The sequence below is a fragment of the Staurois parvus genome, unplaced genomic scaffold (genome assembly GCF_062004578.1).
Source record: "Staurois parvus isolate SC_StPar_1 unplaced genomic scaffold, SC_StPar_1.0 ptg000538l, whole genome shotgun sequence".
In the NCBI taxonomy this organism is placed as follows: Eukaryota; Metazoa; Chordata; class Amphibia; order Anura; family Ranidae; genus Staurois; species Staurois parvus.
In genome coordinates this window covers 1176088-1202524 of record NW_028318334.1, presented here as the reverse complement: position 1 = coordinate 1202524, position 26437 = coordinate 1176088, and the positions used below count along the sequence as shown (strand labels likewise).

Sequence of the window (26437 nt, the reverse complement as noted above, 5' to 3'; positions counted from 1 at the left end):
TCTTGCTGTCTGTGTGCTCTAACATTGCTAAGATATGCTAAGGCAAAATAGTTTATTGCTTCCTTTCTTTTAAATTCTTCGTCTTGTGTTTATAGCTGTTGAAAACATGGTACCTCATAAACTGGTTTTATTTTCACTTTGCAGAAAGTAGCCTGTTGGAGATACATTTCATATTCCTGATACGTGCCTGCTGTACCAAGTACTTGTATGAAAACGTATCCTGTTCTTTGTATTGCTTCCTTTGTGTGAAATCCCTGGTGTTCCTGCCAGTACCGCCTACTTTCCTATTAAAAACTGACCACACTAGGAATGAGAGCGTAGCATGGTCCGTTCTCTAGCAGTGCTGGAACTCAGTCTGCACTCCTCCAATGATCAGATTTGTCCCCATCTACCCTAGGAAGATTGATGTAATGCTGTTTCTCCTCCCCCAGCTGCATAAGGGACTTAGAGCAGGGCTTGACAAATTTTTTTTGAACCTAGGAACTAGTGGTGCACCAAATTGAAAAGTCCGGTGCCGAAACCGAAAATTAAGGATACACTTGGCCGAAAACCGAAATGGACAGTTTTTTTTTAAAAATTAATGTTTTTCAAACGCATTTTTTTTTTTTTAAAACAAAAAACACTTTAACTACTCAAGGCCTGCCAGCAGTACATTTACTGCTGCAAGGCGGGCCCTGTGTGCAAAATCGTATATGTGTAATATATATATATATTTCTGGGTAGGGGAGGCGTGCAACTGCTTTAACCAGGTGTCGATCACCGGGTCCCAGCCAGGAATTACCGGCAATAACCGACCGGGAGGAGGCCTGCATTGTTTACAAACAGCCCTCCTCATCAGTTTGGGCACACTGCTTGGGTTGACTGAGCACAGCCATCCAGAGCAGCGTGCTTACAGTGAAGCACACCCCCTACCCCTAGTAAAACACTCCCATCACACAGTTAACCCTTTGATTGCCTCCAAATGTTAACCCCTTCCTGTCCAGTGCCATTAGTACAGTGTCAGTGTGTTGTGTGTTGTTTTTTTGTTGTGGCTTTTTTTTTTTTTGCTTTTGACACAGTCAGTTCTCTCTCTCTCTTCTCTCCCCCCAGTATCAGAATACCTTCAGTCCCACCATATGTCGCTGATCACCGCTGTTATTCGTATTAAAATATAAAAAAAAAATCTAGTATCTTTACCGCCATTTGTAAATGCTATAACTTTCACGTAAACCAATTCATTTACACGTATTGGGATTTTTTTTTTTCTAGCAAAGTCATGTCGCAGAATACATTTTGGCCTAAATTTATGACTAAATTTTGATTTACATTTTTTTTCACTGGAAATTTTTTTTTTTTCTTCTTAAAATTATCGGTCTTTTTTTAATATATCGCTAAAAATAAAAACAGCACAGGCGATCAAATACCACCGAAAGCTCAATTTGAGGCGAAAAAAGACTGTAAATTTCATTTTGGATGCAGCGCTGCATGACCGTGCAGTTGTCAAAGTAACGCAGCGCCCTAACGCAAGCTGCTTCTTTAACTGCCTCCACAAATACTGCTACAGGGTGGCACGGGTGTGCAAAATCGTATGTATGTATACTCCCGTGGCTTTCACTTCCCTCCCAGATAGCGTCAGATTGCCCGTCAGTATACCAGTTATCACATTTAACCCAAGAATTCTCACACAGGCCTTCTGGATTTGCTTGCAAATCCCAACTGGCAGCCCACAAATTCTGCAGCACCCGTATGTCCCCCATTCCCTGCCCAACCCAAAATTTAGGTAGAAACAGCAAATTTAACTACTCCCCTTCATTTTTTTTTTTTTTTAGCTCTTTTTCATGGAAGATCTGTATGCATTGATTGTGGATCACAACAATTTATCGCCGCCAACCCAAATTCAAACCTTGCCAGACCATTCGCATGGAAACCCATTATGGTTTTCGAATTTACATTTTTTTTTTTTTGGCCTAACCCTCAACATGGGCATTACTAGAAAAAAAATTAATTGCGGTTGTATTGGTCCACAGACCCAATTCATCATATCTGTGTTCTCTGCTGCCATGGCCAGGCATAGATATGAGAGTATAATGTGTTTTCTGCATTTCAATTGCAATACACTATGTTGTCCTCGGGGTGACCCTGAAGTTGACCGGCTGCACAAAATTCGGCCCCTCATAAATCACGTTAACCAAAAATTTGCAGATGTCTATACTCCCCAGCAAAAAATCTGCATTGAGTCCCTAATTTTTCTGACCACCTTGCATTCAAACAATTTCTCCCCAGCAAGTGTGCCAGATAGGGGGTCAAGATGACCTGTGAGAGGGAAACAGGCTATACATTTAAGTTTAGGATTTACGAGGGAAAAGATAGTCACGAGGAGCCCCCCGGATGCCCAGACTACATGGGGAGCAGTGGCAAGATAATTTGGGACTTGGTGTCATCCTTTTTCCATATGGGGAGCCTCTTATACGTGGACAATTTTTATTCAAGCGTGCCACTATTTTTAGACATTTGTACCATCCTGGAATCGGCGCATGTGGCACCATGCGACCTAATGTGTGCTTATCATTAGAAGTGGGTGGATGCAGGGCGGTATATTCTAATGGTGGGCATGCCACATGCTTTTTTTGGCAGAGATTTCTTCTCTTTTTTTTCATTCAGCCCACAGGCTACATACAAAAAAAAAGAACATAGCATATATAACCAACAAGGACCAGCGACGTACTGGTACATCACTGGACTTTGGTTATACCAGGATGCTGCCTACAGCTGCAGGTATCATCCAGGTATCGTTGTTTTCAGCCGGCAATCGACTTTCATGTAAAAGCAATCCTAGTGGCTAATTAGCTGCAGGATTGCTTTTATAAGCAACGGGAGACTATGCCACCCCCCCCCCCTCTACCTTCCACAGCCTTCTCGGGCAGTCCCGTGTCATCGGGAACCTGAGCATGCAGCCGGTGTTTCTGCCAGCTTACCATAGAGCTGATTGGAGACCAGAATGGTGCCAAGAAACCGGAAGCTACACGCATTTCATCACTTCAGTTTCGCAGGATATAAACTGTGCCATTTGTAAATTGGGAAAGCATCTGATCACACCGATTTTTGGTTTGATTAGATAATGTAAAGGCAGAGGAGAGATCTAGAGTCTGATAGAACCAAGATTTCTCAAAAAAGAATTTGACAATCCCCATTGAAGTTATAGGGGGATATTTGCGTTGACCTTGTTCCGGTTTGTGAACAGCTGTTGCACCATGCATGTGAGGTATCGCAGCGAACGTCAGATTGAGGGCAGTAATTCCAGCACTAGACCTCCTCTAAAATGGTAGCTTTTAAAGCGTTGCCTATGGATATTAAAAATGTATGCCGTTTGTCGCCATTGCACTTGGCATGCTCAGTTTTTTAAAGCATGTCATGTTTGGTATCTATTTACTCGGCATGCCATCATCTTTTATATTTTACCAAACAATTAGCCAAGATATTGTGTTTTTGTGCATCAACAGTAAAAAAATTTTTTTTTTCAAAAAATTTGTGTTTGAAAAATCACTGCGTGACAAAAAATTGCAGCACCCACCATTTTATTCAGTAGGGTGTCTGCTTTGAACCCCCAAACACTATATATATTTTTTAAAGTAATTTCCTAGCAAAAAAAAAAAATGTTTTCATGTGTAGAAAATGTCAGAAAAGGCTTGGTCTTCAAGTGGTTAGAAGAGTGCATGATGTGTGGCATACACTTCTAATGCTGGTTATAGAGTGCCGCCCCCCCCCCCCCCCAAACGACCCCTTTTTGGAAAGTAGACACCCCAAACTATTTGCTGGGAGGCATGTTGAGTCAATAGAAGAATTTTTATTTTTTTTTTTACAAGTTTTTGGAAAATGACAAAGTTTTTTGTTTTTACACAAAATTGTTATTTTTAAATAATTGCTCACACATGCCATGGGTAGATGTGGAATTACTCCCCAAAATACTTTCTGCTACGTCTCCCGAGTATGGGGATACCATATGTGAGACTTTTTGGCAGTCTAGCCAAGTACAGGACCCCAAAATCCAATAAGCACCTTCAGGCTTTTGAAGGGCTTTATTTCTGCATTACACCTATCACAGTTTCGGAGGCCCTGAAATGCCAGGATAGCACTTAATCCCTCCAAATGACCCCTTTTTGGAAAGTAGACACCCCAAGGAATTTGATAAGCATGGTGAATATTTCGCCGATCTTGTTTGTTGCTACAAGTTTTTGGAAAATGAAGAAAACAAAAGCATATTTTTTTTTTTTTTTTTTGTGTTTCAAAACCTTTAAGAAAAAATTAGATCTGCAAAATACTCACCATGCCTCTTTTTTTTAAATTCCTTGAGCAGTCTACTTTCCAAAAAGGGGTAATTTGGGGGGTTAGTGCTATCCTGGCATTTCAGGGCCTCCGAAACTGTGATAGGTAGCGAGGAAGTGAAATGAGGAAGTTACGCACCTTCAGGCATTCAAAGTGGTCATTGGATTTCAGGCTTCTGTATGTGGCTAGGCTTCCAAAAAGTGGTATCCCCATACTCGGTAGAAGAAGCAGAATGTATTTTGGGGTGTAATTCCACGTATATCCATGGCTTGTGTGAGAAATTTATATAATTTAAATGACAACTTTGTGTGTAAAGAAAAAAAAAGTTTGTCATTTTCAAAAACTTGTGGGGAGAAAAATGAATCTTCCATGGACTCAATATGCCTCTCAGCAGATAGCTTAGGGTGTCTACTTTCCGAAAAGGGGTCATTTGGGGGTGTTGATACTGTCCTGGTATTTTGGCACCTCAAGAAATGATGGGCAGTCAGAAAGTAAAAGCTGTGTAAATTGCATTATCTCTATACCATAGTTTGTAGACGCTATAACTTTCACACAAAGCAATCAATATTCATTTATTGGGATTTTTTTTTTTTTTACCAAAAACATGTATTGGAATACATTTTGGCCTAATTTTATGAATAACTTTGAGTTTACTATATATTTTTTATAGCCGAAAGTAAAAAATTTTTCTTCAAAATTTTTGGACTTTTTTGTTTAAAGCGTGAAAAATAAAAAGTTCACATGTAATCATATACCACCAAAAGAAAGCGCTAGTTGTGTGAATAAAAGGACGTAAATTTTGTTTGGGTACAGCATTGTTTGACCGCTCAATTATCAGTTGAATTAGTGCAGCGCCAAATAGCAAAAAGCGGCCTGGTCATTAATGGGGGTAAATCCTCAGGAGGGAAAGTGGTTATATGATGTTACGCTGAGTAAATATATACCCATAATGTCATGCTTTAAAATTGCGCGCACACGTGGAATGGCGTCAAACTACGTCTCCATGAGTGACGCTTTAAAAAATGTCTACAGGTTACCACTTTAAAGTTGCAGAGGAGGTCTAGTGGTAAAATTATTGCTCTTGCTCTGACATTCATGGTGATACCTCACATGTGTGGTTTGAACACAGTTTACTTATGTGGGTGTGGTCTGCGTACGTGTTCACCACTACTTGCAAGCACGGGGGAACGGGGACACTTTTAATCCTTTTTTTTTTTCCACTTTTATTCCTGTCACAGGGAATGCATGCATCTGTTGTGATAGAAATAAGCAGTGACAGGTCATCTTTATGGAGAGATCTGGGTCAATGAGACCCCACATCTCTCCTCTACAATGTAAAGCATTAGATTAAAAATATGGTGATATATAAATAACAAGGCGCTAGCAACAATAGCATAGTGACGTTGCTCCGGTCCTCCAAGGGCATGGAGATGAGCGGAGGCCATCTTTCCTTCACTTATCTCTATTCCCAGCACTGGGATCGTTCGGTGGTTTCTCAGGTAAGGCTGGGGGCGGGATTATTTTCAGCACCTATATTATTTTCATATCGGCCAACCCATATATCTGGAAAGGATATTTTTACATTATATTTCATATATACTTTTCTTCCATATTGGCATATATTTTGAAACGCTACAATGTTGGCCATTATATATATATATATATATATATATATATATATAATTTTACAGTTTTTTAAATCTATTCTTCAGATTTTTTTTGTATTTTACATATAAAAAAAGTCATTTTAATATCTATTTTTACATATATTTGTAAATGCATTCCAAAAATGTAATTTGTATTTATAAGACATACAGTATATTTGAAATGTATTTTTAAAAATATTTTTCATATATTTTGTAATAACACATTTCAATATGCATATTTATTGAAATATATTGAATATGGCCAAAATTTTAGCATTTCAAATATGTCAATATATTTGGGAGGAGTATTTTTAAAATTTCAAATATATTTTTCTTTGTGGGAAAGGTTGATGGGTATAATTTCAGCCACTGAAATTTCGATGAATCCCAGCTAAAAAAATGTTCAGAGCAAGTTTTTGGTTCTGCATTGCATGGATTGTCAGCGCCCGGAGCAGGGCAACTTTTGGGCGACAAAGAAAGCATTTTATAATCTTAATGGCATATAATTATACTTTTTAAAAAAAAAAAAAAAAAATTTTTACATTTTATTTGTTTATTAACATACTGTCACCCTAGCAGTACCGTGTCACCATAGTGACACTGTACTACTTGTGGGGGGTGATGATTTTTTTTTTTCCTTTTCTTTTTATACACTGCTGTTACTCCCATAAAGGCTGTAAAAGCAATCTTTTCTCCTCTCTGGCTGCATTCTTGCAGTCATTGAGAAATACTGTGAGTTGTGATTGGTCACAGCTTGTCACATGGTAAAAGGCTGTTGTGAATAGCCTTGTACCATGTGACCTCTGTGATCATTCACAGATTTCACTAGTAGTAAGCAATGATGTCAGGAAGTGACATCTTGTTTACTACTATTCATGTGATCACTGATTGGCCAATCAGTGATCACATGATCTGGACCTCACACAGAGGTCCCATATAGCGATTGGTGGTCAGCTGTGTCGTCCAGGCAATGTATGTGGGGGGGACGTTTAGAAACGTCCACCCGCATTGGCAGCGCTTCTGTCCGGCCGTTTTTCAGCATGGGCCGGACGGTAAGAGGCTAAAGTGAACTTCTCAGGCAATGGATGCAGGGGGGGGGGGATTGGGGGCATTTTAGAAGCGTCCACCCGCATTGGCAGTGCTCCTGTCTGGATTTTTATCGGCATGGGCCGAACGGTAAGGGGTTAAAGTGAGCTGCTCAGCCTTTTGAAAATTCAAAAATTCCCTGGGAACAGAAGCCACAAGATGTCAGCGTTTACAGTTTGTAAATTTTGAAAATGCTTTATAGGTAACCCATTAATGCCCTTCAGTAAATTCTGTCACTAAATGACTTGGGACATGAGTAGTGCCCCCTGCAAGCTCAGGCACACCCACCCATCCATCATCTGCCTGAATTGTTAGACATTTGCATTAAAAAGTAATGCCAAGGACTTCCATTTAATTTCCACTGAAACAGAATTGAGCCATTTTGTCAGCTTTCATTTGTGCCAATTATCTAGAACAGGGGTGTCCAAACAAAAGGACTCCCACATCCTTCGTGTAATTGGGAGTAATAGCACCCCCTTGTTGGTGTCTTTGGGAGAAATTGTGCTGTTTATTGAGCCCCATCGTTTGTGTCATTAGGAGGAATTGTGTCCATTCATTGTTAGTGGGGGGGGATTTTTTCTCATTGTTGGTATCCGTAGAAGGAATAGTGCCCCAAGGGCTTCAGTTTGGAGATCAATAATGATCTAGAACATGTCAGATACAAGAATCCCATGTGTAGATATGATTTTTTTTTTTTTTTTTAAATTCTATCCTCCCTGTATTGTGGAGCCTCCTAAGGATACTGGTAAAGAAGTATATTTAAATATCCAGATTGCTAAATCTGTGAGTAATTTTACTCAACCTCACTTCCTCATGTGCAGAGGAAGCAGTGGCTGTGTTCTCCGCTCAATCCTAGGAAGCAGATGGAAAATAGAAATGTAAATAGAAACCAAATATGTCAAGCTTCAAACTTGCATACGCCTATGAAATCCTAAAAACCTACGGTACCCAAACTTGTCCATAATCGACCTTTTAAATTTTTTACGGCTTATCACTTTGAAGTTAAAGGTGACTGATAGTCCTAGAATCCTTGCCATTAGAGAATAAGAGAGGGTAGAGGTTCATAAATATGCTGTAGCACCCAATATACGGTTTCTGCCCAGTAACCAAAAAACATGCATACAAAAAGAGGGGGGGTTGTGAAAAGAGATTCTCAAAAAAGTGGTTACATCATGGACAGAATGCGATACTCAGAGTAGTTCCCAAAAATTATGCTTTATTACACAATAATTATAGACAATAGGGTAAATACCCTGGTTCACCATCACCTCAGTATGAGATAATATAAAGAGACCTAAAATCTCATAAAAACAACATCAAGACCAGTCTTTATCTTAATGTGCTGCATATGTAATGACAGAAATCTGTCTAGTACATTTTCAGCACCAACACATTGGTTACACCACCAGTAGGGGATGCGTCAAAAAATTGTGCCATCAGGTATAATGTACTATACAATGCTATGCAATAATGGCTGATAACAGGCACCATATATTAACAAGATTACCCATAACCCAATCAAGGCAATGTGGGCGAAAAAATGAAAATATATGTGGGGAAACGGATGCTCCTATAATGACAGGATGATAGCAATACAGCCCCTATTCAGGGCATGAGTGAGTGGTGAACATGTGCAAATTCACAGTGCACATGCCCATAGATATAGATGCAGAGTCAGTCATGAAGGAATCACTGTTGGTATCCTTATTATAAAGATGGCAGGGCCCTGCTTCAAGAGGTTTCTTCACCGCAACGTGCGGGCTATAGACCACCTTAATATAGATAGTATGAAACCTGCTGGGTCCTCCTCTCTTGCGATGTATAAATGGTGCCTTGCACCTGGATAGTGAATCATATTGTCCCCATCCTGCAATAGATTGATGACAAATGGACAGTCAATCAATATGTATTCTTGCTGATGTATGTATAGAGTGGCGAGTAAACGCCTTTTGTCTAGCTGTATGACAGTTCACTCACCACCCGAGCCATAGGTGATACTTTCTGGAAGTTTCCTCCGTCTAGATTACCAGGCATAGTGTCGGGGACAGCCGCCACCATCAGGACTGTAACTGGCGGGCTCCATTCTCCCCTTGGTGCTGCTTCCTTGCCTTTACTCCGGAATGCATGATGATACCTTATGTTTGGCACAGTTGTCATTTTTGTACACACATTGTATGTGTTTGGGGCTACTCACCAGCCCCAGCACACCTGTCACTTTAGGACATGCGGCTGTGTCCATAGAGCCGCTGTATCCCCATAGTGAAACATAGCTCCAGGGGGACTCTATCCTCATAAACGAGATTCTCATGCATGCTGTACTGTCCACAGCACCCATGTAAATGAGGCCTAAAACCAGTACACTTTCTACCGCAACCAGTATTGTCTAGTGATTGGTCTAATCCAGACAACATACAGTCGGGTCCATAAATATTGTGACATCGACACAATTCTAAAAGTTTTGGCTCTATACACCACCACAATGGATTTGAAATGAAACGAACAAGATGTGCTTTAACTGCAGACTGTCAGCTTTAATTTGAGGGTATTTACATCCAAATCAGGTGAACGGTGTAGGAATTACAACCGTTTGCATATGTGCCTCCCAGTTGTTAAGGGACCAAAAGTAATGGGACAGAATAATCATAAATCAAACTTTCACTTTTTAATACTTGGTTGCAAATCCTTTGCAGTCAATTACAGCCTGAAGTCTGGAACGCATAGACATCACCAGACGCTGGGTTTCATCCCTGGTGATGCTCTGCCAGGCCTCTACTGCAACTGTCTTCAGTTCCTGCTTGTTCTTGGGGCATTTTCCCTTCAGTTTTGTCTTCAGCAAGTGAAATGCATGCTCAATCGGATTCAGGTCAGGTGATTGATTTGGGCATTGCATAACATTCCACTTCTTTCCATTAAACTCTTTGGTTGCTTTTGCAGTATGCTTTGGGTCATTGTCCATCTGCACTGTGAAGCGGCGTCCAATGAGTTCTGAAGCATTTGGCTGAATATGAGCAGATAATATTGCCCGAAACACTTCAGAATTCATCCTGCTGCTTTTGTCAGTCACATCATCAATAAATACAAGAGAACCAGTTCCATTGGCAGCCATACATGCCCACGCCATTACACTACCACCACCATGCTTCACTGATGAGGTGGTATGCTTAGGATCATGAGCAGTTCCTTTCCTTCTCCATACTCTCTCTTCCCATCACTCTGGTACAAGTTGATCTTGGTCTCATCTGTCCATAGGATGTTGTTCCAGAACTGTGAAGGCTTTTTTAGATGTCGTTTGGCAAACTCTAATCTGGCCTTCCTGTTTTTGAGGCTCACCAATGGTTTACATCTTGTGGTGAACCCTCTGTATTCACTCTGGTGAAGTCTTCTCTTGATTATTGACTTTGACACACATACACCTACCTCCTGGAGAGTGTTCTTGATCTGGCCAACTGTTGTGAAGGGTGTTTTCTTCACCAGGGAAAGAATTCAGTCATCCACCACAGTTGTTTTCCGTGGTCTTTTGGTGTTGCTGAGCTCACCGGTGCGTTCCTTCTTTTTAAGAAAGTTCCAAACAGTTGTTTTGGCCACGTTTTTGCTATCTCGCTGATGGGTTTGTTTTGTTTTTCAGCCTAATGATGGCTTGCTTCACTGATAGTGACAGCTCTTTGGATCTCATCTTGAGAGTTGACAGCAACAGATTCCAAATGCAAATAGCACACTTGAAATGAACTCTGCACCTTTTATCTGCTCATTGTAATTGGGATAATGAGGGAATAACACACACCTGGCCATGGAACAGCTAGGAAGCCAATTGTCCCATTACTTTTGGTCCCTTAACAAGTGGGAGGCACATATGCAAACTGTTGTAATTCCTACACCGTTCACCTGATTTGTAAATACCCTCAAATTAAAGCTGACAGTCTGCAGTTAAAGCACATCTTGTTCGTTTCATTTCAAATCCATTGTGGTGGTGTATAGAGTAAAAAATTTTAGAATTGTGTCGATTGTCCCAATATTTATGGACCTGACTGTATGTACTCTTTCCAAGCATTTTGCTCAGTGGTACGCTATTAAGGAGGATGTTCTTATCAAATGGGCTATTCCGGTTGTGGATCCAGCCCGAACAAAACATCGACTGTTCCCATTAAGAACATTTCATTGTGTAAAGATTCTGTGGACTAAAGACGAAGCTTGCTCCAGTGTCTTCTCCCTAGCAGGCCTTGCCCTGTAGCTTGTCATTGCTGTTATGCCCATCTGCCAGACCATGCGAGTGTCTTGTCCAAGAATGTGGCTGGAGCAGTGGTTCCTAACTACAGTCCTCAGTCACGCCACAACAGATCATGTTTTCAGTATTTCTTTCACCTTGCACAGGTGCTTTTAAATCCTTGTCAATAACTTTGTGTTAAATTTGCTATTCTATCTTAAGGGATATTCCCAAAACATAGCCTTTTGAGAACAGAGTTTGGAAACCATTGGTATAGCGCTCCTGGATCAGTCCTAGTTGATTGTTCAGTTCTCCTACAATTGAAATTAATGCATTTTTCTCTGTACTACTATGTTGATGGGTTTGCATATGATATACCCCTATATCAAGCCTTGGACTGGAAAACCTCCTACATTTGATGCTAAGAAAAGTTCCTTTTGGTTTTCCCAGACCATGGACTCCTAAAGTTTTCCCTACAATTTAGTGGATACTCCTACTTCTGAAAGGTGGTGATGCAGCCACCTAAATTAAAAGCATCCCAGCCACACGGGTCAAAGATGTGTTCGTTGGCTACAAGCTGAAAGGTGTTTTTTTTTTTTTTTTGTTTTTTTTTTTTTTGTTTTTTTTTTTCTTCTCTGCCTCCACCCCAATTTATGTTGTCAATCTTGCCAATGTCTAACAGACCCCAACACTGTCTTGGCTCAGCTACTTTCATTGGGAGTCCTTGCCATTTCTTCAGAGGCAGAACAGTGTTAAGGTTTCTGCTAAAACATGTTCACCGCTCTTAAAGCATACACACCAATCTGGATCTAAGCACTCTGTCTTCACAAATTTCACATTGAAGCTACAGGATCAGTCATGGCATTCCTCCAGGTGGAAATTTTTCTGGCCTATGTGGTTATCGGGGATACCTACATGCATGTCCCCATGTTTCCAGCACATCATTGCTACCTGCTTTGTTTTACTGCGGGCAAGCAACACTTTAAATTCATTGCTCTTCCCCATGGTGTAAACTGTGTCCCGATTAATGAGGTGCTAGCCTCATGTTTTCTGTGCAGTGTTCACAGGGAATCCTCATTTTAGGATATTTGGATTAAACTTCCTGCTAAGATGTCCTTTTGGACAGTGTTCAAAAGACTGGGTTCTTTAATTGGATTCTGAGCCTTCAGACGTCAGTGCCTGAACAGACTAACCACTTGGAGCATCCAGGTCTTTCCTCTAGATACTGGTCAGTCCAGAGGTTTCCTTCCACAAGATAAGGTCCTGATATTCAGTCCTGTCTGGATTAATAAAAAAGCACAAATAATCGCATTTGAGTTAAACGATTGGGGGGAAAAACATAAAAAAGCAATCCTGTCTGGATTAATGTTTTGGCCATGAGTACGTTCAAGAGTCAGATCTTGGTTTTAGCAATTCTTTTTTAAAAAAAATGCTTGCCTCTCATTTCCTTGTAAAAGCTTTTTTACAAGGTGTTGGTCACGTACCTTTTCCTATATGTCCACCAGCGACTCTGGAATCTTAACTTGGTTCTGTTACTCTTTCAGAATGCCTATTAAACATATCCGCGATATTTCTCTGTATAAATTCACCCACAAGGTGATTTTCCTTATTGCCATAATTTCTACTAGGCAAGTTTCTGAGTTATTGGTTCTCTTGTCGAACTCTTTCTTTTCCTAAGCAAGGTCAACGCTGTCTTGAGGCCTAGGGCCTCTTTTCTTGTAAGGTGGCCTTTTTATTCCGCTCTAACCAGGGCACTGTTCTTGCATCTCTGTCCTGCCCCAGTCACACTGTTTCAAGGTGACGGACTCTTCATCATTTCAAGGGTCCCTGTAGGGTACGGGCCTACCTCTTCACCATTTCTACGTGGCTTAAGTAGCTCATCATTCATTTGCTCTTAAGGGGAAGGTTCTGCCTCTTCTTGTCAAGGTGCACTCTACTAGATCAATAAGTGCTTCTTGGTCTTTTCAGCATCAGGCATCTGTTTTACACATAGCAAGTCTCCCACTTGGTCTTCTGTTCACACATTCTCCATTTTTTTTTTTTTTTTTTTTTTTTTAGCATGTGGATGTACAGTTGCAAGAAATAGTATGTGAACCCCTTGGGATTACGTGGAGTTTTGCATGAATTGGGCATAAAATGTGCTCTGAACGTCATCTAAGTCACAACAATAGAAGAACACAGTCTGCTGAACATAATACTACACAAACATTAGATGTTGCCATGGTTTAATTGCACATAACATGTAAACATTCATAGTGCAGGGAGGAAAAAGTATGTGAACCTTTGGACTTAATAACTGGTTGACCCTCCTTTGGCAGCAATAACCTCAACCAAACGTTTCCTGTAGTTGCAGATCAGACCTGCACAACGATCTGGAGTAATTTTGGACCACTCCTCTTCACAAAACTGTTTCAGTGTAGCAATATTCTTGGGATGTCTGGTGTGAATCGCTCTCTTAAGGTCATGCCACAGCATTTCAATCGGGTTGAGGTCAGGACTCTGACTGGGCCACTCCAGAAGGCGTATTCTGTGCTGTTGCAGCCATTGTTTTGTTGAATTACTTGTATGCTTTGGGTCATTGTCCTGTTGCATCACCCATCCTCTGCGGAGCTTCAGTTGGCGGACAGATGGTCGTACGTTTTCCTGCAAAATGTCTTGATAAACTCTGGAATTCATTTTCCCATCAATGACAACAATCCGTCCAGGCCCTGAGGCAGCAAAGCAACCCCAAACCATGATGCTCCCTCCGCCATGTTTTACAGTTGGGATGAGGTTTTGATGTTGGTGTGCTGTGCCTTTTTTTTCTCCACACATAGTGTTGTGTGTTCTTCCCAAACAACTCAATCTTGGTTTCATCTGTCCGCAGTATATTTTGCCAGTAGTGCTGTGGAACATCCAGGTGCTCTTTTGCAAACTTCAAACGTGCTGCAATATTCTTTTTGGACAGCAATGGCTTCCTCCGTGGTGTCCTCCCATGTACTCCATTCTTGTTTAATGTTTTCCTTATTGTAGATGTGTCAACAAAATAGTTAGCATGTGCCAGAGATTTCTGTAGCTGACACTCTGGGATTCTTCTTTACCTCATGCAGCATTCTGCGCTGTGCTCTTGCAGTCATTTTTTACAGGACGACCATGCCTATGGAGAGTAGCGACAGTGCTAAACTTTCTCCATTTGTAGACAGTCTGTCTTACCGTGGACACATGACCATCAAGGCTTTTGGAGATACTTTTGTAACCCTTTCCAGCTTCATGCAAGTCAACAATTCTTGATCGTAGGTCTTCTGAGAGCTCTTTTCTGCGAGGCATGGTTCACATCACAGTGCTTCTTGAAACCAGTAAACCCAAAACAGGTGTGTTTTAAGGGCAGGACAGCTGTCAGCAACACATCCAATATCACACTGATTGGAGTCAAGGTTTGCTCATTCCTGGCTCCAATTAGCTCTGGGAAAAGTCATTAAGCTAGGGTCTCACATACTTTTTCCTCCCTTCACTGTGAATGTTTACATGTTATGTGCAATTAAACCATGGCAACATCTAATGTTTGTGTAGTATTATGTTCAGCAGACTGTGTTCTTCTATTGTTGTGACTTCGATGACGTTCAGAGCACATTTTATGCCCAATTTATGCAAAACTCCACGTAATCCCAAGGGGTTCACATACTTTTTCTTGCAACTGTATAGACCTCAGATGATGCAGGCTTAGGATATAGGGTTCTTCAAGCAGCTGTTTGGGCTGCAGGTTGCCCCCACTTTAGCCTGTTGCTGTTGGGTTTGTTTTTGTTTGCTGTATTGCCCACCACTCAGTTGGACTGGTGTTGGCCATCCCATACTGCTCAGAATCACTTCTATCCTGTGTCACTTATTGATTTGAAAAAAAAAAAAAATGCATTTTTGACTTACTGAAAAATCCTTTCCTGGAGTTCATTAAAGGACACAGTTTTATTTTCCAGTTTGCAGTGGTCTGAAGGCAGTAGTGTAAATCATAAATCTCAGAATTATTTCTAACCTGTGTCTGTTATTTAACTCTGGAGAAAAGTATTTCACGGCAGGCCAGAAATTCTGTTCATCTCCCACTCAATGCATATGAACAAAAATATTTGTGTTTTATAGTCCAGCATAGGTGGCAGCTTCCATAGATACAGTGGAGGACTGCTACCACTCCAGGTGAAGAAAGTTTGCTATTTGCAATAGGTTGAATTAATAAGTGCATACAAGAGAGGTCTGAAAAAGGGCCGGTGAGCTTCAATATATTGCATTTTATTGTTTTTGATAACGCTTTAAATGCTGCCGTTGTGTGTTTCTTATTGCATGACTGGTTACAGGAAACTTTCCTGCCATATTTACCTGTGCCCAATAGATGGCTTAACTCTCCCTAGCAAGACCCTAGAACCATCATACATTTTAGATTAACTAACCTGCTTGGTGACACCTAGGTTGGATTCGATGATTCCTATAGTTTTCTGCTCACTGGTGACACCTAGGTTGGATTCGATGATTTCTATAATTTCTGCTCATTGGTGACACCTAGGTTGGATTCGATGATTTCTATGATTTCTGCTCATTGGTGACACCTAGGGTGAATTTGATTCCTATAAATTCTGATCCTATTTACAAAGTTGATCACAATTATACTATTATATTTTTAAGAAGACTGCCTTGAACCTAAATGAGGTTGTTGTTTTAATCTGACTTTTCTTTTTTCCCCTTATATTTGTATAGCTGTGACCGTAAGGCTTTCCGCCTGTGAGCCAGCCAACAGTTCCATCACCTCCTGTGCCTTCAACGCCACCGCTGTCTTCTGCTGTTGCAGCCCACTGATCTTACAAGGAAATGGCCGGTCGAGGCGGAAATGCTCGACCAAATGGGCCGGCTGCCGGCAACAAAATCTGCCAATTCAAATTGGTCTTACTAGGGGAGTCTGCGGTGGGGAAATCTAGTCTTGTGCTGCGTTTTGTCAAGGGTCAATTCCACGAGTATCAAGAGAGCACAATTGGAGGTAAGTTAAACATCACTGACGTAAAAAGCCCAGCTGGGTTAAAGGTCTGGTCACAGCACAGCACACATCCTTTGATCTAAAGCCAAGGTGTGGTGCAGGAGCAGATTAACACTGTTCTCATCACTTTCTGTTACCATTATGTGTTTGTCGAGCTTATTGATTTATGTGAGAGGTGTGTTGGTTTTTTTTTTTGGGGGGGGGGGGGGGGGGGGGGTTGTCTATTCTGTGAACAAGCAATAGGCTTTTGTTTTCTGGACTGATACTGTTGGCAAATGATGACTATATACTGTGGTAAATCAAAACCCATGGATTGCTGTTTTATAATCAAGTTCCTTATGCAAAAAAGTAGGTTTGTAGCAAATGCTGCTGATATTCTTACACAGCTATAACCTGATTGGACAATTTGTCAGAACAATGCCAAATAAAATTTTGGTTGCACTCCAGTCAGAACTGACAGTAACGTAGAACTAAAAGCCAAACTTTTCTTTTTCCATTTTGGATAGAGTAACCGAGGTTTTGTAAAAAAAAAAATTGCCATCTGTGTCCCATTGGGGAGATTTCCATTCACTTTGTCCCATAGCCAAAACCAGAATGTACCCACGGAATCACTGTTTGTCACCAGATCATGTGTCCCCATTGGAATATTTCCCCTCTATTCCTGTTTTGGGGAGGACTCAAAATTTAGATTTTTTTTTTTCTTTAACTTTTTGATCACAATAGTAAACATGACAAATCGAGAGGGCGAATCTCCCTAACAAGGACACAGGTAGCAATAAAAACCTGCCCTCCAATTCCTCTCCACTCTATCCAGAACTAAAAAAAAAAATTCTGAAAGTTGTACTTTTCACACTGATCAATTTTTCTTCAAGTGTTTGTTATTTTTTTTGTTGTTTTTTTTTTTTTTTTTTTTTTTTTTGCATTACAAAAGGAAGAAATACACATGACCATTAAATCCTTTGGAATTCTTAACACTGGTCGGCTGTGGGTCAGTTGCATTTTCCAAAGTCCTGCTTGCTGCATTTTTGGTGTATGTTTGGTGTGGTAATAAAACTGCACTAGAGACGCACCTCCCCATTGAAATGAATTGAAAACATATTAAAAGCTTTTTGTCACTTTTTTTTTTTTTCCTCAGGTGCAAAATGCGGCAAAACTGCATATGCATTTTTACCACAACAGAGCAGTGTGAAAGTAGCCTAAGTGCCTGTTCACATATATGCAGATTAGATGCGGTTTGAACTGCATCTAATCTACATGACATGTGAAAAACATTGCTTCCTATAGTGCCTGTTCCCATATGTCCGGTGCACTGGCAGTGCCGCGTCTGTGCAGATTCGGTGCGATTTGAGAAGTCATGTGCGATTTCTGAGCAGTGCGGTCCGGCTCAGGTGCAGATCACAGGTTGACTTCTATGGGAACTGTTTCTAAACTGCATATGTGTGAATTGGATAATCCTGTCCTGAACCTGATGTAAACCTGACATGAACCGCTGAACAACTACTGTATCAATTAGCTGTAAAACCTGAGCTGCAATCCTCACCGCAGATGTGTGAATCAGCTCTAACTGCATAATCTGCCTCCAAGATATATTCCATTCAGATTTTGTTTCTCTGCACCACTGAACTCTACTCCCTTTTGGTAATCTGGTGATCCTATAAGGGACCTGCTTGTGATGCTGAAAAACCTGCTGTAGGTGTATTGCTGTCTCTTGACTACAGAAATGCCGATGTTAAAGGATAAGTTAACCTTTCGTAACATGTTACAAACAGACTGGCGCCACCTCCTCCGCACTCCCAGTTGTGACAACCAATTTTTAAAAAAAATGGTGCTGAGTGAGGCCTTTGTGGCTGTCGCTTGTAGTTGTCAATGAAAGTGCTGTGGTGGTTCATTGATTCTTCCTGCCAGTATATACATTCTGTACGGGAAAGCCGATATACTGACAAGTCTGCAGGAGAACTGCATGGCACCAGCGATCTGATTGCTGATGCAATGCTTTAGAGGTTCCAGAAACAAAAGATTAATAAATGCACATTTTTTTTACCTGCAAAAAAATTTGCATTTATTATTTTTTGTAAGAAGGTGAACTTAGCCTTTAGGGGGAAAAAAATGTCAGTGCTAAGAAGATTCTTACAGCCACTGATCAGAAACAAGCCTGCCTTGACAGTTTAAATGGGATTGGTGATTCAGGAAGCAGAGATAGGGGAAGTTGCATAGCTCATGTTTCTACTGACCCTGAAAAAGCCATGTGTGCATGTAAGGCACTACACGGAGCTCAGAGTTTGCTGAATTGTATTGATGGCGCATTGTTTTCTTTCACTTGTTGCCTGAAATTGCTCTTTTTATTTGAAGACTCCTTTAAAAAAAAAAAAAACTTTATTTAGATGTAGCTTTATTTAGATTGTGACTTACAAACCTTGTTTTTATGTGCTTGTCTATGAATGAGGGATTTTTCAATCACTCTTTTATTGTACGCTGTACTTCCAGGCAGGAAACTCTCCTTACTGACTGGAAAAGGAAAGGAGTCAGCAGGTATTTTCATTCTGTCTTGTTGAGTCAGCTGATTAGGTCAAAAGTACAGTTGCACACAGGCTTTTTTCATTTAACCTCTCCCTCTCCAAATTAGCCGGTGTGTGTATACTGTATCTAAACCAAAAATGTAATATATGGCAGATTACTAGCCCTTAGATCTGGTGGCTGAATTTTCTTTTATCATGGGTTTTTTTTTTTTTTTTTTTTATGGTGATCCTTCCAGTAACACTTACTGTCCTGGCATGGATACATTACCTCATTTTACTGTATTTATGGAAAAGCAGTGTTGTGGGCTGCTCACCGGATGTGGACTACAAACATGTCTTCCTCTATATCTCCATTACACGGAAGCTGGGGTTAAAGTGGTAGTCAACTGTAATTCTTGGCTCCATTTAAACCTTTAATAAAAGACTTGCATGTAAGTTCCTGTAAATGCTTTTGGAGATCTCCTTTTGAGGAGCTTTTTGCCCTGGTTTCTATGCAATTATGTCATTGCCGCATTGACTTTTGCAGCAGTTTTCTTCTTCCAGGTCCCAATCCTGCGCAATGTCCTTTTTTGTCTTTCAGTCAGTTGACTGTGTCAACCGCTCTTATGCTTCTAAGACCACATTTTCCCAGAAACTATGTGCTGTCATAACCTTTTGATACTGTTCCTCGTGTCACCACAAATAAATTGACAACTTCAGTCACAGAGGCACCAGATAAGTGGGCACCAACAATTTGCCCTCTTTGAAGATCAGTAACTCTGACATGAGACTATTACTAGCAGTGTATGCAGTGAATGACAGAAGTGTGGCTTCCCACTTGTTCATGCTGTGTCTCATCACACCGCGAAAGCAAAAGAATGTTACACCACTTCTGCTTTCAACATGAAATATAGTCATTTTCACACCTGCAAATCATGTTGTGTTTCCATATCTTTGTCTAACCCCTGTAGAAATTGAGACTTTATTCTACCCAATGCTCTACAAAACCATCAGGACCCAGAACAGAACTTAAGATTTTAAGAAAACAAAGTTTTCTCTACATAAACTAAAAAACCTGGAGCCCCTCACCATGTGTATGTGGGAAACTTAGGGTGACACATACACATCATCTACAGTCCTGTCAGCCAGTGACTCACATCACCTTTCTCCTCTGTGGGAAGGAGCACACGTTGCGAACATGCAGTGTATGCCTGACGGTCTGTCAGCCTTCCTTTTCAGAGTCCTTGGCCTGTATTTGTACATAACATTTCTAAGTCTTGCAGAACCAGAAACCACATTTTGACCCGTGCATTGATCCATTTGTTCTGAGCCATCCACTATACAGGAGAATGGTCTGTAATCAATCAGAGCAATTTGCGCAAAAGGTAATACCTCAATGAATTTGTACAGAGAAATTTTAATTGGATGTCAGATGTTTAAATTATTGTACCGCATGCCTCATAAACAATGTCTAATCCCAAGTAGCAAAAATGGGTCTTTTAAAGGTACAAATAAAGCAATGTGAAGCAATCTTAATTACAGTTTAAACAATTGTCAATCCATCAATGCTGTGCTTCAGATAAGATTTTACTATCTGTATAATACAATGTAACAATATGTATTCATCATAGTCCATTTATATTCTCACTGCATTTCTTGAACAAATTCCCTTCCTCAGAGGTGGAAATATATAGCATAAAACAGATTAGAGAAAACAGCATAAAATAAAGTGTATATGTGTATATATATTCTCTATCCATTCATTCGTATCCGACCCTTGGCAATTGCATGGACTGTCACTCGTAAGCAACTTTTTCCATAAATTCTCTTAGCAATTATTTTACAGGGTAGGTTGCCAGTTCTTTCCCCAACCCCTACCATGCAGGAGATCCCGCGTGGCCAGGGATGAAACTAGGACAATTTAGACAGGGGCCAATTAACCTACCAGCATGTCTTTGTGTGGGAGGAAACCGGAGTACCCGGAGGAAACCCACGCGAACACATGCAAACTCTATGCAGGAGGTGCCATGGTACAGTGAATATAAAAAGTTTACACACCCCTGTTAAAGTGTCAGGTTTCTGTGATGTAAAAAAAAATGAGTCAGACCAATCATTTCAGAACTTTTTCCACCTTTTAATGTGAACTATAAATTGTATGATTTGATTTAAAAACAAAATTAAATCTTTTAGGTGATGGGGAAGTAAAAAAAAAAATCATGTGGTTGCATAAGTGTGCACACTCTTATAACTGGGGATGTAGCTGTGTTCAGAATTAAGCAATCCTGTTCAAAATCATGTTAAATAGGAGTCGGTACACACCTGCCTTCATTTAAAGTTCCTCTGATTAGCCCCAAATAAAGTTCAGCTGTTCTAGTAGATCTTTCCTGACAGTTTATTAGTCACATCCTACAGCAAAAGCCATGGTCCGCAGAGAGCTTCCAAAGCATCAGAGGGATCTCATTGTTAAAAGGTATCAGTCAGGAGAAGGGTACAAAAGAATTTCCAAGGCATTAGATACACCATGGAACACAAATATCCTTAAGTGCAGTCCATGGATGTATCTGATCACCATATTAATTGAATATATATGACTGCACTTAAGGATATTTTACACTGAGTGGGGTGATATGTGCTGCACTTAGACATATATGATCATCCTAGTGATTGAAGACACATGATTGTATTTAAGGCCTTTTCACAGTGTCCTTTTGCACTGGGACTTATTTATTCCCTTCACAGTGTTTGTGGGTTTTTTTTTATTTTTATTATTATTATTATATCACAATTAAGTTATTATATAGTATTCACATTTTTAGCGCTGTACTCATATGTACGCTTTGTATTCTCTGTAGCAGAATATAGTGCTGGCAGCTTGTGTTTGTATGAACGAGCGGATTCTGATGCCACTTTACATATTTTTATTAGCACTGATCACTGTATTAGTGCATTGGGATGTCATTCGTAGTCAGTCCCCCCCCCCCCCCCCCAGTGTCAGAACGTCCGCCGCAGTCCTGCTATAAGTCACTGATCGTCGCCTTTATTAGAATATTTTAAAAAAATTCCAGTATATACATCGCCATTTGTAGACACTATAACTTTCACGTAAAATCATTTATTTACATATATTGGGATTTTTTTTTTAGCAAAGACGTTGCAGAATACATTTTGGCCTAAATTTTATGACACAATTTTTTTGGTTTTTTAAACCCTTTTTTATTAGATATGTTTTATAGCAAAAAGTGTTTTTTTACATTCTTTTATACATAAATTCACATTGTACTGTTAAAGTGGAACTTTAATGTCCTTGTTTTAATTCCTTTTCATTGTGTGCTCTGTCCTCAGCTGCATTCCTAACACAGACAGTATGTTTGGACGACACAACGGTGAAGTTTGAGATCTGGGACACCGCTGGGCAGGAGAGGTACCACAGTCTGGCCCCCATGTACTACAGAGGAGCACAAGCAGCTATTGTAGTATATGACATTACTAATACAGTATGTATTTTTAATTAAACTTAAAGTAATCTTTATGAACATGGGTTGACGCTGTGCATTTTTTTTGTTTCCCTTGAAAAGAGATCTTATAAATTATAATTTATGAATTGCCTATTTTTCAGCATTGCTTGGATAGCGGGCTGTTGATGTCTGGCTCTTTTAAGATGCAGGATCATTACTTGTCACCCAGCCATTATGTATAGAAGTGGCAGAGAGTAGCTTAAATGTTTGTTGGATCTGGTACAGTACATGGTACAGTGCATTCGGACTCCGTTCACGTTTTAAAATTTTTTGTTATGTTGCAGCCTGATACTACACTTGTTTAAATTAATTTTTTTTCTCAATCTACACTCAGTACCCCATAATGACAAAGTGAAAACCGTGTCGGAATTTTTTCAGATTTATTTATTTTTTAATAAAAATTCAATGTACGGAAGTATTCAGACCCTTTACTCTTTGTTGAAGCGCCTTTGGCAGCAATTACAGCCTCGAGTCTTTTTGAGTATGACGTGACAAGCTTTTGACGCCTGGATTGGGGGATTTTATCTCATTCTTCTTTGCAAATCCTCTCAAGCTCAGTCAGGTTGGATGGGGATCGTTGGTGGACATCTATTTTCAGGTCTCTTCAGAGATGTTCAATAGGGTTCAAGTCAGGGCTCTGGCTGGGCCACTGTAGGGCATTCAGAGTTGTCCCTAAGGCACTCCTGTGTTGGCCTGGCTGTGTGTTTAGGATCATTGTCATGTTGGAAGGTGAATCTTTGGACCAGTCTGCGGTCCTCAGCGTTGTAGGACAGGTTTTTCATTGAGGATATCGCTGTACTTCATTTAGCTTTCCCTCAAGCTTGACCATTCTCTGCTGCTGAAAAACACCGCATGCATGCTGCCACCACCATGCTTCACTGTTGGGATTGTTTTGGGCAGGTGATGAGTGGTGCCTGGTTTCCTTCAGACATAACATTTAGAATTGAGGCCAAACAGTTCAGTCTTGGTTTATCAGACCAGATAATCTTGTTCCTCACAGTCTGAACTTCAGGTGTGTTTTGTTTTGTTTTTTTTGCAAACTTCATGATGGCTTTCATGTGTTTTGCACAGAGAAGAGGCCTTTGTCTAGCCACTCTGCCATAAAGTCTAGATTGGTGGAGGGCTGCATTGATGGAGGTTGTTCTGGAACTTTGTTCCATCTCCACACAAGATCTCTGGAGCTCAGTCAGAGTAACCATTGGGTTCTTGGTCACCTCTCTTTACAAAGGCTGTTTTCCTCCAATTGCTCACTTTGGCCGTGTGACCAGCTCTTGGAAAAGTACTGGTTGTGCCAAATGTGCTCCATTTGAGAATTTATGGAGGCCCCTGTGCTCTTGGGAACCTTCAATGCAGCAGAACATTTTTGTAGCCTTCCCCAGATCTGTACCTTGCTATAATCCTGTCTCTGAGCTCTGCAGGCATTTCCTTTTTTGACCTCATGGTTTTTGCTCTGATACAGTATTCATTATCAGCTGTGAGGCCTTTTATAGAGAGGTGTGTGCCTTTCCAAATCATGTCCAATCAATTTAATTTACCACAGATGGACTCTAATCAAGGTGTAGAAACCTCTCAGCAATGATTAAGTGAAATGGGAGGGACCTGAGCTAAATTTCAAGTGTCGTTGCAGAGTCTGAATACTTTAGTGAGTGTGATATTTCAGTTTTTCCTTTTTCATATTTTTGCAAACATTTCTAAAATTCCTTTTTCACTTTGGCATTATGGGGTACGGAGTGTAGATTAACGAGAAAAGAAAAATTAATTTAAACAACTGTAGTATAAGGCTGCAACATAACACAATTTAAAAAAGTGAAGGGGGTCTGAATACCTTAGGAATGCACTATATTTTTATTTTTGTAAGGAAGTAGTTTTTATCTTGTCCACTATTTAGGTCTGATTCACAGCAACCCACATGGTAAAAATCAGAGTTTTACTGTATGGGTAGCTATAGGCAGGCATTCTGCATTTTTCCCACAGTGCATATTACACCAGTGTTTGTGTGATGCATTTTTCTGCACTTGATAAATGATGGTCACATAGAAAACATTTGTTCATAACCATAGTGTGACTGACCCCTTGAAGTTGGTTGCAGGGATCCTCTGTTAAATCATGGTGCTCTATAAGAAATTTCTGTAGCTCTGTTGTGTAAAATAAGAAACAAGTGCAATGCTATCCAAAATCTATCATTTAAGTGTAAATGTTGACAATGATATATAGCAACCCAATTTGCAGTTCCAAGTGAAAATATCCCAAAACATTGTGCCATGCAATCTAACCAATTGCACATGAAAAAACAGTGCAGTCCAAAATGCACTAAGATCATTCACAGATCATGTATATGTATAATAACAGTCCACACAGTTATTTTCATTTTTTTTTTTTTTCTCATGATCTTATTACTTTTCTGTGCCAAAAAAAACACATCTTCTTAAAACATTTTCTGTGCCTAGGTCGAATGTTTGCCCAACTCCACCTTGTGCCAATAAAACTGCTCAATCATAGACCCATTAGGTTCTAGAAAGTCTAAGGATGCTTGACGAATAAAGGGTTAACAGCTTCCACAGCCAGGGTCAGATGTAGCAACACTCGTTGCAGCAAGGGGTTAATCTTAAAGCACTCCTGGTATAAAGTTGTTCATGGAAGGGACCAAAATCCATATTTATTATGGCCGCTTGGGGTACAATCTACAACACTTACAAGAACGGAAATATGCAAAATGATAAAAACATAGTACATCCAGCGAACAGAAGAACCAACGCTTTACTCAGCCTGTATACAGTATGTTCCAAGATAGTTGTTCCTCTCTGCAGATTGCCAGCAGCAAGTTTCAGTAAGCATGACAACGTCACCACATTCATGTGTTGTGTCAAGTGGACTTCCTCAGAAGGCCTTTTGAGGAAATCCTGTTGGACATAACGTATGAAGGCGGAGCTTATAATGTCATCACACTTATTGACACTTGCTGCTGGGGATCTCTGTAGAGAGAAGCAATTTAAAACCGTATATTTAACACAATTGTGGGTGTGAATCCCTTATTAAGTGCCAGCTGGCTGTTCACATATATTTACATTCTGGTTGCAAAATCAGTATTTTATTCTTTACTATTAGCACCATGCTTTTAGAAGTTGCAGGGGAAAACCCCAGTGAGAACATCTTGGACATGAGGATTCCCTGTGAGCTGTAGCGATTTATCTACTGTAGAAAATTCTTGCAATAGTGATCCATTGCTTGCTGAACTGAGAAGTGGACAATAGATTATAATAATAATAATCTAATGCTGAAGTGGTACTTGGGGAGTTGACCTGATGCAGCCCAGCTTGTGTGAAAAATGGGAGAAAGAGTTCTAAAAGCTAAATGGGGGTGGAATGGATACATAAAAAAAAAAAAAAGCTCCCTATTACTTACGTCACGGTCTAAATGACATTTGCACCTATGACGCTGGTGTCAACAGGATTTCCTGTACTACAAAGTGAAATTTCAGTTTAGGCTTCATTGTTTTGCTTTGTTACAGGGAAAATCAATTTATGATATCTTTGCAGTCAGATTTCAGATGTATTTCAGGATGAATGTTTGGGTTTGCATAATTTCTGTAAAATTCATTGAAAAATGTATTTTCTCCTAAGACCTCTTTATTTTCTTTCCTAATAGCAACATATAAACTAAAAATATACAGTGTATAGCCAAGCATGCTAAAAAGTGAGGACTCTGATCTATTACAAAAAAGATTTAAATTGCATATCCAAAAATTATTTGGACAGATCTACAGTGCCTTGAAAATGTATTCATACCCTTTGACATTTTCCATGTTTGTCATGTTACAGCCAAAAACCTAAATGTATTTTCTTGGGATTTTATGTGATAGACCAACACAACGTGCATATGGTTGTGAAGTGAAAGGAAAATAATAAATGGTTTTCACAATTTTTATAAATCTGTGAAAAGTAAGGCGTGCATTTGTATTCAGCCCCCGAGTCAATATTTTGTAGAACCACCTTTCGTGGCAATTACCGCTGCAAGTCTTTTTGGGGATGTCTGTACCAGCTTTGCATATCTGACATTTTTGCCCCTTCTTCTTTGCAAAATACCTCAAGCTCTGTCAAATTGGACGGAGAGCGTCTGTTAACAGCAATTTTGATGTCTTGCTACAGATTCTCAATTGGATTTAGGTCTGGACTTTGACTGGGCCATTTGAACACATGAAT

General features: G+C 40.1%; 1 protein-coding gene across 1 annotated transcript in view; it reads left to right on the top strand.

The window, feature by feature from the left end:
* The window catches only part of RAB5C (RAB5C, member RAS oncogene family), a 72169-nt gene that overhangs the window by 26969 nt on the left and 18763 nt on the right, over window positions 1-26437 (top strand). Inside the window, exons 2-3 of the mRNA XM_089690631.1 lie at window positions 15955-16231; window positions 22066-22217. Of these exons, the coding sequence (XP_089546757.1) occupies window positions 16066-16231; window positions 22066-22217 (318 nt within the window). The 5' untranslated portion in view covers window positions 15955-16065. The remainder of the gene's footprint in view (window positions 1-15954; window positions 16232-22065; window positions 22218-26437) is intronic.